The sequence below is a fragment of the Aristolochia californica genome, unplaced genomic scaffold (genome assembly GCF_029961685.1).
Source record: "Aristolochia californica isolate CCGP_79_NKW_82.1479 unplaced genomic scaffold, dmAriCali1.0.hap1 SCAF_14, whole genome shotgun sequence".
NCBI classification, from domain to species: Eukaryota; Viridiplantae; Streptophyta; class Magnoliopsida; order Piperales; family Aristolochiaceae; genus Aristolochia; species Aristolochia californica.
This window is the reverse complement of record NW_027181815.1, coordinates 485,673-501,585: the sequence shown is the minus strand read 5'-3', so window position 1 is coordinate 501,585 and position 15,913 is coordinate 485,673. Positions and strand designations below refer to the sequence as shown.

Genomic DNA, 15,913 nt, shown 5'->3' with positions numbered 1-15,913 from the left:
ACGACGAGGAGATGAAATGATAGGTTTCGATTTTGAGAAAGAGGCGGCGAGAGGATGAAGAGTGAGAGATGTGCCTAAGACGAAGTCTAGGTTGAGAGGAAGAGAGGGCGGTTAAGAGGGGGACGTCGAGCAGTGGCAGTAGTAGGGGAGCAATGGGGAGTGGTGGCAGTAAGGGAGCGTTGACAGCTGGCACAACTAGAGGGCAAGAGGAGAGGAGAGGAGAGGAGAAAGATCAAGTGGGGGGAGAGAGAGAACGAAAAAAATAAGAAGGCAATGACGACTTACGTGGCACAAGATGACATGGCATGATGAGTGTTAGTTTATAATGATGTGGCATCTTACTTGGGTGCTGATATGTCAGAATGGTGATGTGGCAGTCGACATGTCAATCGACTCACCGAGTGCTGATGATGTAGCGACGCGTAATCGGTCAAAACCTACGTGTAACTTTTGACTGTACTCATGTATAGTTGACTGGTCAAAGTTGGGTATTTTTCTAAATAAGTTCAAACCGTAGTCGTTTATCTAATTAAGTTTTAAAAATTGGGTAAAAATCTAAAAGTCTCTAATTTAAATCTATTTTATCCTCTTTAAAAAATTAGAAAATTTAAAAAACATGAGATGCTTTGGCAACCCCACCGACTGGAAAGTACAAAATTCCGTTTTGTCATTGGAGTGTCGTCCGGAACAAAGAAGTGGACCGCAGTCACTTAATCAGCGCCCACGGAGACTCTGCCACGTGTGTCGTAAGTACAAATCACACAGCTCTGATCTTCACGTGCTTAATTGTCTTTCTCCACGTGCGTTAAATTCCTAGGTTGATACTTTTGATGTTTTGTGAAGATACCAATTACTTTTATTTTTATGCAGGCTATTAACATTTTTAATATGTTAAGAGAAGAAATATAATTGCACAAAATTAATTATGATATTTTTTAATTAATTTTAAAAAATAATTAAAAACTTAAGATTAGTCAATCGATTAGTATAAATTAGGAGTTTTTTTTATTCATTCGGGTAATTATAAACTTTAATCAAAATTTCACGATTTAGTAATTCTCTTTGTAAAGGAAGCGTCTCAATTAGATTTAAATTTCTCATGAAACCCAAATAACCTTGATAAATTTAGATATTTCACATTGAAAAAATTATCGATTGCTCATAAAATCTTGTTCCAAAGTAATTTACTTATAATATATTTTTAAATAAAATTCTCTGTGTAATTTACCATTATGTAAATTAAAAAATCATTTTAATATGAAATTATATATATTTTGGTGTAATTTACTGACCCAATTAAGGAAAAGTATTTAAATTAATTTTTTTATTTACTATTATTTATAATATTTTAATCTACATCTATTTATACCCAAGTTTATATTTCAACAAGTCACTTAATAACAAACAATTAAAGAGAAAGAAAGAAAGAAAAATGAAGCACAAGGAAAGAACATCTCATGAAGAATTGGATACCCAATGTAACACCCATTTTTTCCTAATCACCAAAGATGTTACTACACGGAATCCCTTGGGCTAAGGTTTTTCCTTGTAGGAAATTGGTTGCTTGGTTGACAGTGATCTGCAAACGTCAGGGGGACCATGTCCGTCTCAGTTTGGCTTTGCAAACCAGGCCAAGCAGAGCATGTCCTCACTTCTCGCCAATTTGGGCATATGGGTCGGTGAAGGTCTTCCTTTTCTTTCCGATTTTGAACTCGCTTAACGCAACCTGTTCGAGAGCAAGTGAGCAACCGCTCCGTACTTAAAGTGACTCGAATTGCCCAGTTGACATACTCGGCAGGTTTCTCTTCTGCAACTTCCGGGGAGTGGTTGTTACCCGTGATTTGTTAGAGAGTCATCGTGATGGGTCACAGCGAATTGGGTCTCACCGTGTTCCTTCTTTTACTTCCGGTGTTCGCCGCGTCTTCCTCGAGTCGGGAGTCGTTATCTGAATCCGGCCTCGACTTCCTTGACTATGCCAAAAGTCCGCAGCTTGCGGATTGGATGGTGAATCTCAGGAGGAAGGTACACGAGAGTCCTGAACTTGGTTTTGAGGAATTTGAGACCAGTAAACTCATCAGAGCGGAGCTTGATGATATGGGTGTTCAGTATAAACACCCTGTTGCCGTCACGGGTGTCGTTGCTTATATTGGGACCGGCGGCCCTCCCTTCGTCGCGATAAGAGCAGATATGGATGCTCTCGCTATGGAGGTTCGATGATTTATTCCCTTGTTGTTGTTGTTGTTGTTGTTTTTTTGAAAAACTGACGTTTCTCAATTTTGAGACTCTGCAATGGACTTAAAGATGTGTTTTTTATTTCATATAGGAGGCTGTTGAGTGGTCACATAAGAGTAAAATCCCCGGTAAGATGCATGCTTGCGGCCACGACGCTCATGTTGCGATGCTGCTCGGTGCTGCGAAAATTCTTCAAGAGAATCGTTCACAATTAAAGGTCTGTTTTGTTCGATTTCGCTTGTAATCAATTTTAACTTCTTATTTCGCTACGATCATTGGTTTTGATTTCTAAGGTGCTCCACTGCAATTTCTTATAGTAGTTGGTCTGTGGAACTGTTTGGATTTCTTGATAGGTTAATCTTTGGCTTATGGGTATTAGATCTTCAGTTATTCATTGGGTTTGCGGTTTTTCTTTTGAGTCAACGCGTCTGTTTCTCATGTTATATTTTCTTTAAGACTTGTTACCTGAGAAACTCAAGTTGTTCTTGAGCACTTTGGTCTACATTTCTAGATTATTGGTGCTCCTGCATTGGATTTTGTTTTACTTGTTGCCTTGTTGGTGCCATGTCAATCATCCTTGCTTATGTTTAGACTTTGGATCAAGCGTCTGTATCCAGATTGTACTAGATAACACAAAAAAAGTTCACATTGAACTCCTAATTCCCGAAATTTGTGTCATGGAGTGGGTCTCCCAATGTTGCATCCTTTGATACTGACCAAACTTCTCCTAAAACGGTTACTTGTCTTCCATTTTAGTTTCTGTTATTGTTGAAGAGCCAATGACCGTCCAAATGTCATTCTAACCACGATAGTAGTCATCTACCAACATTTCTCATGTACCTTGTACTTGTCACAAGTAACTTCCTCCCACTCTGAAATCTGATCATCTCTTTGATCAATTGATTGGAAAAAATTTCTGCAATGTTTCTGTTTGAAATATCTCAGACTGTTAATAAATGTCGGCAGACATCCATTCCCAAGACAATTCAGAGATGGCCTACACAATACGTTGTTTCCTAGAGGATTCCTCTTTCCTTCCTTCTATCTTTTGGGAGGGGTCAAATAGATGGTTGGACTGGTAGACGTAGTAGCTATGCCCTTACATTATTTCCAAGGAAGCAGCAGCTTGGAATATGAAGTACACCACTCCTGCTCTCCAAATCTGAGCTGACTTTAGATAATTTGAGTAGTAAGTGTTTAATATCTTACTGTAGTTTACATGTGCTCTATGTCACTTCCCTTCCATAAGCTACCTTCTTGAAAGTATTAATGAGTTCTTTATCAAAAAAAAGAAAGTATTAATGAGTTGGATGTAGTACTGATCCTAATTATCCGTAATCCTTTAATTTGCCAAATTGAAAAAGTTGAATCTTCTCCTCTGTGATGTACATTTCAAGGCTATTTTGCTCATTTTTGTTGCTATTAATTGGTGGAGGTTTTGGATATAATGCTTATTTGACTTAATCCCTGTCTTATCTTTTATCAGTGTCTTTCCTTTTGCATTTGTCATCCTAGATTCATTCTCTATACAGCCTTCTGGACAAGTTCTATTTGACTTTTTTTAACTAAGGGATCCTAAGAAACTTTGTCTCAAGCTGGATCTTTGCAACTCCTAGATTTAGGATGCTACCGATCCTAGTTCCAAAGGAAACATATGAGTCTCAAACTTGATGTGTGCTCATCTCTCCAATATTCTAGGTCATGGAATTCCATCGTCTTATGAATGAGAGAGTTGGTAATTTGGTAGATAACTTTCTGCTCCATGTGGGAGATTATGAGAATCTTTCTATGGTTTAATTTCTACAGGGAACTGTTGCCCTAATCTTTCAACCTGGTGAAGAAGGACTTGGAGGAGCAAAGAAAATGATTGAAGCTGGAGTACTGGAAAATGTGGAAGCTATTTTTGGGCTACATGTGGCCACGGACACACCTGTTGGCACGGTAGCATCCAGGACTGGCCCAGTGATGGCAGGGTGTGGCTTCTTTGAGGCTGTTATAAGCGGAAAGGGAGGTCATGCGGCTATTCCTCAGCACACGATTGACCCAATTTTGGCGGCATCGAATGTGATTGTCAGCTTGCAGCATCTTATTTCACGTGAAGCAGATCCATTAGACTCCCAGGTACCTTTTCCTCTTCCTTTTTTTTTTTTTTTCCTGTGCCAATAAATTACCCTCTGCTATTCCCAGGGGACTTTCAAATTTGATGCAATGGGTTTTCGATTTTATATTTGATTGAGTGACGTTGTTTTTTAAGACAGACTCTATAAAGTTTTAAATGTTTGCTTGCTGCATTTTTATTAGAACTTCTCTTACTGTCCTCATTTTGAGAAACATTGTTGGGACGTTACTTCTTTCTCTATTTCACCTAGTCTATAGAATACTCGCTGATGGGTTTTCTTCCCTGCTTGTACGTTCCTTCCCTCATAATTTCTGTCTTTTGACATGCATTTCATCTGGCGTCAAGCTTGATTGATGTGCTGCATGGGTATATGAATATCGATATGCTTCTTGCTTGTGTAAAGCAATTCTGTTGGTGACTGTTACCTCGTATATTTTGCCATAGTTCTTACACTAAGCATCACACTGTTCTTCCAATTGGTACCCTCTGAATACAATCTGAATATTTTGAGTATTATAGGTGGGAATAATTGGTATCCATTAATTTTACCTACTGTGTACAAGTAACTTACAGAACATTATAACTCACAACCTTGGGATGCAACCTCTTACTTTCAGGTAGTGACTGTTGCAAAATTCCAAGGGGGTGGTGCATTCAATGTTATTCCTGATTCAGTAACGATTGGTGGAACTTTCCGGGCCTTTACCAAAGAAAGTTTCTGGCAGCTTAAACAACGAATAAAAGAGGTAACAAGTTTCTGTTTCTTTGTTTATCCCACTGTTAAGTTATCTGTTTGACTCAGTGTTGACCCTGTTTTATTGCTGTGTGATAGGTTATAGTGGGACAAGCAGCTGTACAGAGGTGCACTGCAAATGTGAATTTCCTTGAAGAGAAAAAGCCCTTCTTCCCTGTGACTGTTAACAGTGAAAACCTGCACGAGCTCTTCAGGACCGTTGCCACTGAATTGATTGGGACGCATAACATCAGAGAGAGCAAGCCTGTAATGGGATCTGAGGATTTTGCATTTTACTCTGATGTGATACCTGGATATTACTTCTTTGTTGGAATGAAGAACGAAACACGTGGGCCGCTTGCTTCTGGCCATTCTCCCTTCTTCACTGTGAATGAAGATGTGCTTCCTTACGGTGCAGCAATGCATGCATCTTTGGCTACAAGGTACCTGCTTGAATTCCAGCCATCTAATCAATCTTCCACGGTAAATGTTCATGATGAATTATAAGGATGTCATAGCTATAGTTTGTGAATCCCATAGTTTTAATCAGCACCTTATGAGTTGCTGAAGTGCATTTGTAAGTGTAAGAATCTCATAGTTGCCAAATTTGGATTTTTACTGATCTACATTTTGTTTTAGCATTTTGATTTCTTGATCAAATTTTGAAGGGCATGGTCTGGTGCTTTCATAATGCTGGCAGGCACTAGTGAGATCTTCCAAAGTGAAGCATGAGAAACTTACAAAAATGTTATATATATATATATAGCATAAATGGAAAGATGGTTTTGGTGTTGCAAATCATCTTCACCATCAACCCCTGAAACCACAGTTGGAAATGGTAAAATAACAAACATGGCTACTGTGCACTTTAAAAACAGAGAAGAAGACAACTCACATGATGCTCTCATCCTTTTTATTTATTCAGAAAGAAACAAACGGACATCTCAACCCATTTGGCTGCTAAAGATGCTTTTTCAGTCTCAATTATTTTCTCTATTCTAATTCAGAATCTGGTAAGGGCAGCCGCTATTTTTTTTATTTTTTTTCAATTTACGGATTCCCGGACTAAGATAGCACTGAAAAGACTAGACGAGACGAGGCATTGTTTTGTCTAGCTTCTTTGACCCTCGAGAAAGTGTGTGTTGCTCCAAATATTGTTTTTAAGATTGTTCTGATGAGCTGTTGATGTCCTATCAGAAGCACGGGCAAATCGGCCCACTATTCTGGGTTAGATCAGGGTTTAGACTTGCCTTTCTATCTCTTCTGGGTGAGAGTCCGGCAAGTCTGGATGGTGAGCCAACTACCAACTAAGGCAATCACACTTGGTTTTCTTAGTGTTGGAGTCCAGGTCCGAACACCATCATTAAAAACATTTATGGGATACTTAGGGCTGCAGTTCAATTGTCTCATGCGGCATGAATTCGTCTCTCCCTAAGGCTAGTCGGGTTGATGGTAAAAGTGTAACTAAATTGAAGGAACAGGTTTTATCTTATTATAGAGTACAGAAAAGTAAGAACTACGGGAAAATGATACGGTTCAACCTTTTCTTAATTCTATCAGAAAAATCGCTAAATGTTGTCATATTTTTTTTTTTTTTCTGTTATTCTCGCAATAAAGACTCAACGTCGAATCTGGGGTTGGTAAGTTAGATCCGTGGAACCGCGGAAAATCTTCAGGGCTTGAAGAAGACCCATTCTTATCAACTAATGCTAGAACAGATTCTGCTTGCGCAATATAATGTTGTTGATTCACTTTGAGAAATATCCGGTTTAAATGGGAGAAAAAAATGCATCTTTATGTAGGCAACGGTTTAAAGTAGAAGTTAATCTAATAAGTTACATGGAAGTTTTTTTTTTTTTTTTCAGATAAATTTGTTAACATGGATGTTGAATCCTGTTAATCGTTCAAAATTGCTTTTTTTCAGCATAATCTTCGCATTCAATACGGGAAAGATATTGAAGCTAATGTAGATCAATCTTCTTTCAATTTATGGCATGTTTTAGGTAAAACAGTTTAGCAAACCACGAAACAGTGAAGAATACGACAAAGACATGCTTAAATATGAAACAAAAACCAATTGATAGAGCATGGTTAAAGCCTTACCACAAGTTCTTATTTATAAAGAACAAGAAAAAAAAGGCAAGGCGTGGTCCAAACTCCAAATTCGAGGGTGACCAAATCCCTCATTAAGCATACCATTTCTTTAGCTTTGCATCACAAAATTTCAAATTTGGCTAAAAGGTATTATTAGAGAGGCGATGCATTAACAAACTAAAACAACGAAATTAAATAATATTAAATAAGGCTGACCTGGTCAGGTGACACGCAGCCAGAAAGTCGAATGTTCCAGTGTTTTGTTTTAGCCTGCTCGGGTAACGTGGGTCATTAACATTCTGTGAAAAGAAAACGAAAACGACAGGGAAGAAGCGGTATATGGCCACCTTAGGCATTCTTTCAGGCTTGAAAACCACGCAGGATCGCTGCCGTTACTTGTAGTCTCCCCCAATAGGAGAGCCACATTAGAAGCTTCTGGAATCCAGACCCATAAGAATCATATAAAAACTATTGTTCGCGCATTAGTGCTCCAACACATACTGCACTGCTCAGGAAAATAATCCTCGTTCTTCGTAAAATGAACAACTGGCATGACTTGCGTGGAAGAAAATGCTCAACTAGAACTATTTTTTATGCAATTACAGAAATGGAAGTGTCCAAGTGCAATGTTTTTCATTGCATATAAATATACAGTTCTTGAATTTAATGGAGGATACTCCGTAAAAAATTTTTAGCGCAACTATGAAGCTTTTTTTTTTACATAACGCTGCATCTACGATGTATTAATGCTGCAATTACGAAGATAACACCGGAACACCTTTCTAGCCTTGAACAAATCCAAATCTATTTTTGCTAGATTATTATTCTGTTCTGCGAAGTGTGATCTCTGCTATTCAAAGAAAATAACACGACAGCAATTTCGGATAACAAATATTATTCGCCAAACTGGAACCTGACTCCCGCGAAAAGAGAACTACGATTACGAAGCATAAAAAATCAATCCAACAATCACATGTACAAAAAAAGTAGCATCAGAGTAATAAAACAATATGGCACAAAGAAATATCTCTACATAATAATGTAATGTTCAATACATCATCAACCGGATGCCACGTACGGCACCTTATTCCCTAAGTACAGCTCCATCCATCAACATACCCCAACATTCCGATCTCCTTCTCTAACAGGCATCCATAACAGAAATCTGACTCCAAACGCCTCCAAAATCTCCGAAGAACCGCAAGAATAGAAGATCCAAACGTCGCTGTAAAAAATCTACCACCAAACGTATGAATAAACGCCTACCACACGCAAGACCACAGAAAAAAAACACCTAAACGATTCCCGTCATAATAAGTACCAAACCAGCAGGGAACCGCCAAGATCCAGACGGAGGCTTCAGCAGAAGAAAGATCCGACGAAGAAGGCGGACAATGAGACTAAAGTAGCGACGAAAAGGGAGGGGTAGACACCAGTAGCGGATGAAGCAGGAGCCGGAGCCGGAGCATCAGCGGCGAACGACTCGCCTGCGAAGGCGATTGCCGTGAGGACAAGGGCCGCAAAGAAAGAAGCAAAGTTTCTGGCGGTGAAAGTCTCCATTGCTGCTCTGTTCTTTTTTCCTTTGAGTTTCCGCGAAGAAAAGCTTCGTGCAGAGGAAGCCGGAGAAGAAAGACAGAGCAGGGTTTTTGAATGGCGAGGAGGAAGTTTATATAGGGCAGGAAACCGGACCGTGACCTCACACCTGCCCAGAAGAGACAGCCTGTCTTTGCGGCTACTACCCATGTGACAGTTGGCTTCCACCGGTCCCCACTTATTCTCACACCCTAACAAAATGACGAACTTACCCTCCTTTAATTTTTTATTAACTCGTATCAGCTCTATTTATCGTAACCGCTTAAACGATTTCCGACCATTTACGGAATATTAAAATTCATTTTAGCCATTTTCCATGTTTTTTCCTAAAACCTACGTGGCTGATAAAATCGAAAACAGCGCCAGTCTTTTTTATCGAATGGACATAAATACCATCAACCTCGTTGAAATTTTACAGAAAAAATCGTTCACTGACTGACCTAATACAAATTTGACCGTGTTCAGAACCAAAAATGACTTTATTACCCTTACCAAGAATCTGTGCCCAGACGACGCGTGGCGCAAGATTTCCCGCAGTGGACGACAAAAGCTGCGATTCTTTTCAGCGCCACGGATTCCTCCCTGTCGATACGCGTCCGCTCGAAACGTGTCAGGTAACAAGATGCGTAGAAAGTCGACCACATGGTGGAGGGGCCCAGCGGTGAGGCGGAAGGTCACGTTCCATAAGTAGTTCAATTATCATTAATCTCTTTAATTATTTTGATTAGATTTTAATCGTTAGGAGAAGGCTAAATCATACAACTCTATTTGATTTTCTTAGTCCTATATGTGAGTTTGGGTGAACCCAATTTTTAATTTAACTAAATATAAATTTGTTAGCTTAACAATTAATTTTCTATTATCCAATGTATTAATGTTGATATTCATTTAAGATATTCTTAAATTTATTAAATGTTTAATAATAAAATGAATATAAATGTAATAATTAAAATAAAATATAAATAAAACAATTTAAAAATAAGATAAAATGGGTGCAACCAAAGTTGGTTAGAGGTCTGATCAGACCATGTGTATTATGTTGCACCATTGGATGTTGTCTAGCATTAAGGGTATTTACAATTTATGGGTTAACCATGATGGCCCAAAATGGGTGACTTGACGTAACAGCAAAGGGAGAGCATGGGTCTGCTTCTTAAATTTCGGCAAACCATGTTCGATTGAGAAGATTCACCATGTGCTTCCATATTTAAATGAGAAACGTCCATCCTAAAATAGACGTATCGAGAAAGTACGGTTAAAACATCTTTTATTAATTGGAGAAGCGGGGTATCGAACCCCGTACCTCTCGCATGCAAAGCGAGCGCCTACCATGTGAGCTACTTCCCCGATGTTCTAAAATGTCATTTATTTGAAAATATTATTTATACTATAAAGCCTAGGATATTTCAAATAAATCAATAATTTTAATTGAATGACTTAAATTTTGATGTCTCCTTATTCTAATTTTATTGGTTATCCCTTTAATTTTATTCTCACTCTCCCGCGCACTAACGCTTTTGGAGCCTTTTTATGTCTTTACGGCGTTCGATTATTTCCATTTTTAAAATTTTTTTAAACCTAAAAAGGCTTCCGCTTCCAGCTTCAATCCTCGACGATCACCGCCGGTGTGCTCTGCCTTCAATCCTTCACCCTTACGTCGTCTGACGCTGTTCTCATCACCGGTGTCTTCCCGTCGTCCTCATAGATGGTAAACTATTTGACTATCTGCTTTCCCCAATCCTGTTACTCTAGGCGGTGGATTTTTTGCATGCCATTTATTCTTCCACGGCGACCTCCATAGCATTCTGAATAGTTTGTTTCCCGCCTCTTTGTTTCTTCCTCTGGTTCTCTTTCTCTTCGTGGGTACTGTGTATTGGAGAAATTTCGTATTTGCTTTGATAGCTCATCGCTGCTCTCTCCAGTCTATTCACAATGGTGTTTTCATTGCATTGGCACTAGTCGTCAGCTTGTAAATTAGCACGAATAATATAATATGATGGACTGGCTAGAGCAGGGGCTTGATGGTAGTGCGCTGACGACACTGCTTGAAGTATTTCGTATTTGAATGAGAAAAAAGTAGCAAAACTTATATGGAGAGTTTCTGCGAAGGAACCCTTCAAGATATCGTATAGAGTTCGATCTTTGTAGCAAATGTATAATCTAATGGAGACATAGTTTCAAATGTATCATGAATGGAGATTTTCCCTTTAGGTTACTGACTCTAGCACGAGTGTTTGTTTTCCTTTCTACTTTTTTGTTGCGCTCCCTACTGGTTATCTTAAAATTGCTTGAGGGTCTTGCCGTTTACTTATTTTACTACTGGTTTTGTCTTCTCTAGATCTTTTCTCCTATCCTTTTTATCCTTTCTCTTTGAGAACGAAGCTCCAATACCAACTTGTGAAAGAATTAGTGAATCCGTAAGAACAGTTTGTAATTCTCGTCAACTTCTTCCATGCTTGCCCTTTTCTAACTGCACAGTTGTTACCATAAGACGGTCTACCTTCAGAATAAAATGTTTATAAGTCTTTAGCTATTAAAGATATTGCAGAGAAAGAAATTATGAATTATTGCTATAGTAAATAGGTTCCGTAGTAAATGATGACAACCTACAGGTATGGGCTTGCGTCCCTCACTGGTTTTGATATGCAACCATTAACACCCCTACTTTTCCTGGATTTTGGCTTGTGTCTAGTGTTATTTTTCCATTATATTATTGTTTTAAAAGTTCTCTTCTCTGGAGGAAATAGGTTCCTTAGTGAACTATTTAATTTTTCTGTTTGTTCATTTTGTAGATATTATTGACAGATTGATGTTTGGCCTTTAGTAGCTGAGAAAAGTTGTCCCTCTGCTGTGTCCCAAATTATAAAACTTTGATTGTTAACGCCTCCTGCCAGATCCCTGCTTCTCTTGTATATCATCATGAGAGCGAGCTTTGCTCCTTCCATTGAGCTCTTCAGCAGCGATATAAGCACTAATAAAGCAACACTCCAGTTCAACACCACATTCAGGCCACACTTATTTAAAGGATCACAGCTTTCTTTGATGACCTCTTCTAATGATGAAAAAACAAAAATAAAACAGATGAAAAGAATCTCAGTGGTCTCTTGTTTAAAGAGCGAAAGAGGAAAAGGTGAAAGTTTGACATACAAGGATGCAGGAGTTGATATTGATGCAGGAGCTGAACTTGTTAGGAGAATCTCAAAAATGGTCTCAGGAATTGGTGGCTTTGGAGGTCTTTTCCCACTGGGTAATATTCTTCATTGACTATTCTACAAATTTTTTTTTAATTTTTTTTGGTATTTTTGCAATGAGGAAGTTCTCTAAGTAAAGAGTGCTTTCAGCTTTGCCAACTTGGCTATTTTGTTGTGGTGTTTCTGACCTTGTAATAGTTTATGACTCATCTTCAAGAAATCTTGTATAATTTTTATTTTTTGAAAATTCTCAATGAACCATGTTAATCTAATGTTATTAGCATTTTAGATACTATAACTTTTCTTCCTTCTTTCTCTTCTTCTATAAGAGTGCTTAGACTCTACGTGTTGAAACCAGTGCGCTAAAAGGCTCGAACCTATTAGGAAAGCAACCCCACGGATCTTATACAAGGACTGGCCCGGTCGATACAAACAAATATTCTAACACTCCCCCGTACGGGGAAAACCCGTGGACAAATTCACTGGAAAAACCTGGGACAAATTCCTGGAAAAACCCAGGACAAATTCAGTGGGAATCTTGTACAAGGACTGACCCGGTCGATACAAACAAATATTCCAACACTACGCTCCAGTCAAACTGCTGCATATTTGTTGAACATATTATCTTTACAGTTACTGGTGAACATCACTAACTATTTTAGTCATGTGGGAAGTTGCTTGAGCAAGCATATACTTAAGATTGGCTTTTCGAAGCTGCACTTTGGAGAGTTTTATAGACTCCTTTTATTTTTTGTTTTTTATGAAACAGGTGATTCATACCTTGTTGCTGGTACTGATGGTGTTGGAACCAAGCTTAAGCTTGCATTCGAAACTGGGATCCATGATACTATCGGAATTGATCTTGTAATTTCTGTAACCCATCTTACATACTAATAAATAAGAACCGTTTTCTAGGTAGCTAAGACTATGTTAAAACATTTCAGGTGGCTATGAGTGTGAATGATATTGTTACTTCTGGTGCAAGGCCATTGTTCTTCCTTGATTATTTTGCCACAAGTCACCTTGATGTTGATCTTGCTGAAAAGGTATGACGTAATAGTTTCGGTTTTTGTGTTTTCTCATCCATCTTGTAAAGGCAGCTTCCTCATCTTTATCTTGCAAATTGTTTATTTTTTCCTCGGCCACCAATTTCTGAAACAACGCTAAATGGTAAAAGCAAATTTCATGATTTTTCAGGTGATAAAGGGTATTGTTGATGGATGCAAACAGTCCGAGTGTGCACTTCTTGGAGGGGAGGTATCTGAATTTACCCAAGCTTTTTGCATTTTATTTGATTCTAATGAAGCTTGTAAAAATTGATCACCATTATCTTATATTCTTTGTTTATTTCCACGATGAGAAGGATTAAAAATGCTATTGAAACTTGAAAAAGCAAAAGATTAACATGCAGTAAGTATGGAGTTGCACATCTAGAATAACCAACTTGATACACCTTCCATCAGACACTTTTTTGCTATGAAGTACAAGTGAATGATTTGGGTATTCAACCTAATAACTCACATGATGATCTTATTATTATTGCAAAAATGTTATAGTTTTTCTTTTACCATAAATTTCAGCTTTGTCACTTATCACCTGTTTAAAATGCTTCAAGGAAATAAGTTGCCAGATTATGTTGTGGATAATTAACAGCTTAAATTTGCTAGTCAACTTTACTTGAATTTCAGAAAGAAATCTCTTCGTGCTAATTTGGGAACCATGTTTGATTTCCAGACAGCGGAAATGCCAAATTTCTATGCTGATGGAGAATATGATCTCAGTGGATTTGCTGTAGGCATTGTCAAGAAGGATTCGGTCATTGATGGAAAGAACATTGTAGCTGGAGATGTTCTCATTGGCCTTTCATCAAGTGGGGTTCATTCTAATGGTTTTTCTCTTGTTAGAAGGTTATATGATCACATCAAGAAAATGATGTCTTCCTTTTATCTTTATGAGAACATTGGCTTGCAGTTCACTCTTAATCCCTCTCAATTAAATTTTGTCTTGTTTGGCAGGGTGGTGGCTAAAAGTGACCTTTCTTTGAAGGACCAATTACCTGGAAACAATGACAAACGAATCACCTTAGGCGAAGCTTTAATGGCCCCGACTACCATATACGTTAAGCAGGTCAGATACATGTTGACAATAAGAGATGTTTTTATGTATTTTTTTCTTTCTTAAAGTAAACCAGCTACTATCTCTTCTTACGGTGAAACTTTTAGGTGCTTATCTTTTGTTACCATAATAGGTGCTTATCTTTTGTTACCATAATAGGTGCTTAACATAATTGAAAAGGAGGGTGTGAAAGGGATAGCCCACATCACAGGTGGTGGTTTTACCGACAACATCCCTCGAGTATTCCCTGAAGGCCTTGGAGCTGCCATTTACAACGACTCATGGGAAGTCCCTGCTGTGTTCAGATGGATTGAAGAGGTAAGATTGACTTGGTAATTTGCATTTTAAAAGATGGCTAGTTTGGTGGATCAAGATTTTATCAATTTAACTTCAAAGCTTGGAGCCACTCGTGTGAATAAGGTAACTCCAAGGGGCTTCTAAGTGTCTTTTTTTCATGGTAAAAGATGAAACCTTATGAATGCTCCATTTACGTATTCTTTCTACGAGAAGGGGCAAACAGCGGCAACTTTGTAATACATATATGTTCATTAATATTGTTAGCTGGTTGCTGTTTTCCAAATCTATCATGCTTTCATGTGCTATAGGTGGGTGGAATTGAAGAAGCTGAGATGAGGAGAACATTCAACATGGGAATTGGTATGGTTCTTGTTGTTAGCCCAGAGGCTGCTGCAAGGATACTAGAGGAAGGAACTGAAGGGTGTACCATCTACCAAATTGGTGAAGTTATACATGGTGATGGTGTGACCTACTTGTAACTCATACAGTGATATTTGTCATGTTGAGATTATGAAAGAGAGAGAAAGTGTAATCATACATCTTCCCAATTATGTTGTTTGTATCATCTTGAATGTAGTGGTATTTATTATAGATCTATGTGCTTGGAGCTGATCATTTGTTTTAAGGAATTGTTGCATTTGAATTAGGCAGCTTGGAGGCACTGTTGAATGACACAAATCACGATCTATGTGATGTCGTGCATGTATTTCTTTGAATGCTATCAGTAGCCCAGAGATTATAGAAGCCATGTGCCAGCTATTTGATGTCCTATAGGCTTGGGAGGCATAGTTATAGGGAGCTTGGAACAGTAGGTGGTCTGTCCATCTTTCATGTAGAGAAGTTTGAATGTTGCAGCAGTGCTTGAAACAGGTTCGGTTTCTAACTGGTGGTCAAAGAAATGAGATTGATCCAATGGCCATGCAAAGTATTTGCACCCCTTATCACCTCATAAAAAGAATTGAAAGTTGAAACTCTTCTTGCATTGCAAGGTCTCTGCTGCATTCTCTCACTAGTTTAGTTCACTTTTAAATTAAATCTAGACATGATCTTTTCTGCCTAAAACTCTTCTCGGATTCTTTTGCCAATAATTTCCTATCGGAGAAGAAGAAACCTCAGGTTCTTATTATTTTTAACATATCCTAAAGCCAAGAGGAATAAAGATGAATCAAGTAATTTTGTTCCTACCAGTTGGCACAATTACACAAGGGAATACCCAATTTCAAAGAAAAGAAAATGGAGCTTTGTGTGAGTAATCAAATTTCAAGATCAAGAACAAAAAAAATCTTTTATCTCTTTCATCTTCTTCAGGTGATTGAAGCGAATCACTTTAATACACATTAACACTAATACAAATCGACTCTTTCGATGTTTAAATTTACAAATATTTTAACGATTTAATTAACTCAAATAATCAACTACAATTTAACATTCTAACATATTCTAACTAAATTGGCAATAAAAAACCCAAAAATTTAAATATCATTGGCCATAAAAAGTTAGAAAACATCCTAACCAGTTGACCACTGAGTCAACAATTAA

At 38.0% G+C, this 15,913-nt stretch overlaps 2 protein-coding genes across 2 annotated transcripts; both read left to right on the top strand.

Annotated features, from left to right (window-relative positions):
- The first annotated feature begins 1,702 nt into the window (after positions 1 to 1,702).
- Positions 1,703 to 5,722, top strand: LOC137949829 (IAA-amino acid hydrolase ILR1-like 1). Its single transcript, XM_068796027.1, has 5 exons — positions 1,703 to 2,208; positions 2,324 to 2,449; positions 4,039 to 4,353; positions 4,969 to 5,097; positions 5,184 to 5,722. The coding sequence occupies exons 1-5, from the start codon at positions 1,861 to 1,863 to the stop codon at positions 5,589 to 5,591; spliced, it is 1,326 nt and encodes a 441-aa protein (XP_068652128.1). The 5' UTR covers positions 1,703 to 1,860; the 3' UTR covers positions 5,592 to 5,722.
- A 4,589-nt stretch (positions 5,723 to 10,311) lies between these two features.
- Positions 10,312 to 14,965, top strand: LOC137950092 (phosphoribosylformylglycinamidine cyclo-ligase, chloroplastic/mitochondrial-like). Its single transcript, XM_068796465.1, has 9 exons — positions 10,312 to 10,479; positions 11,564 to 12,018; positions 12,732 to 12,826; positions 12,907 to 13,008; positions 13,160 to 13,219; positions 13,697 to 13,869; positions 13,978 to 14,089; positions 14,237 to 14,395; positions 14,683 to 14,965. Exons 2-9 carry the CDS (start codon positions 11,691 to 11,693, stop codon positions 14,851 to 14,853), a joined length of 1,200 nt encoding a protein of 399 aa, XP_068652566.1. The 5' UTR covers positions 10,312 to 10,479; positions 11,564 to 11,690; the 3' UTR covers positions 14,854 to 14,965.
- The last annotated feature ends 948 nt before the right edge of the window (positions 14,966 to 15,913 follow it).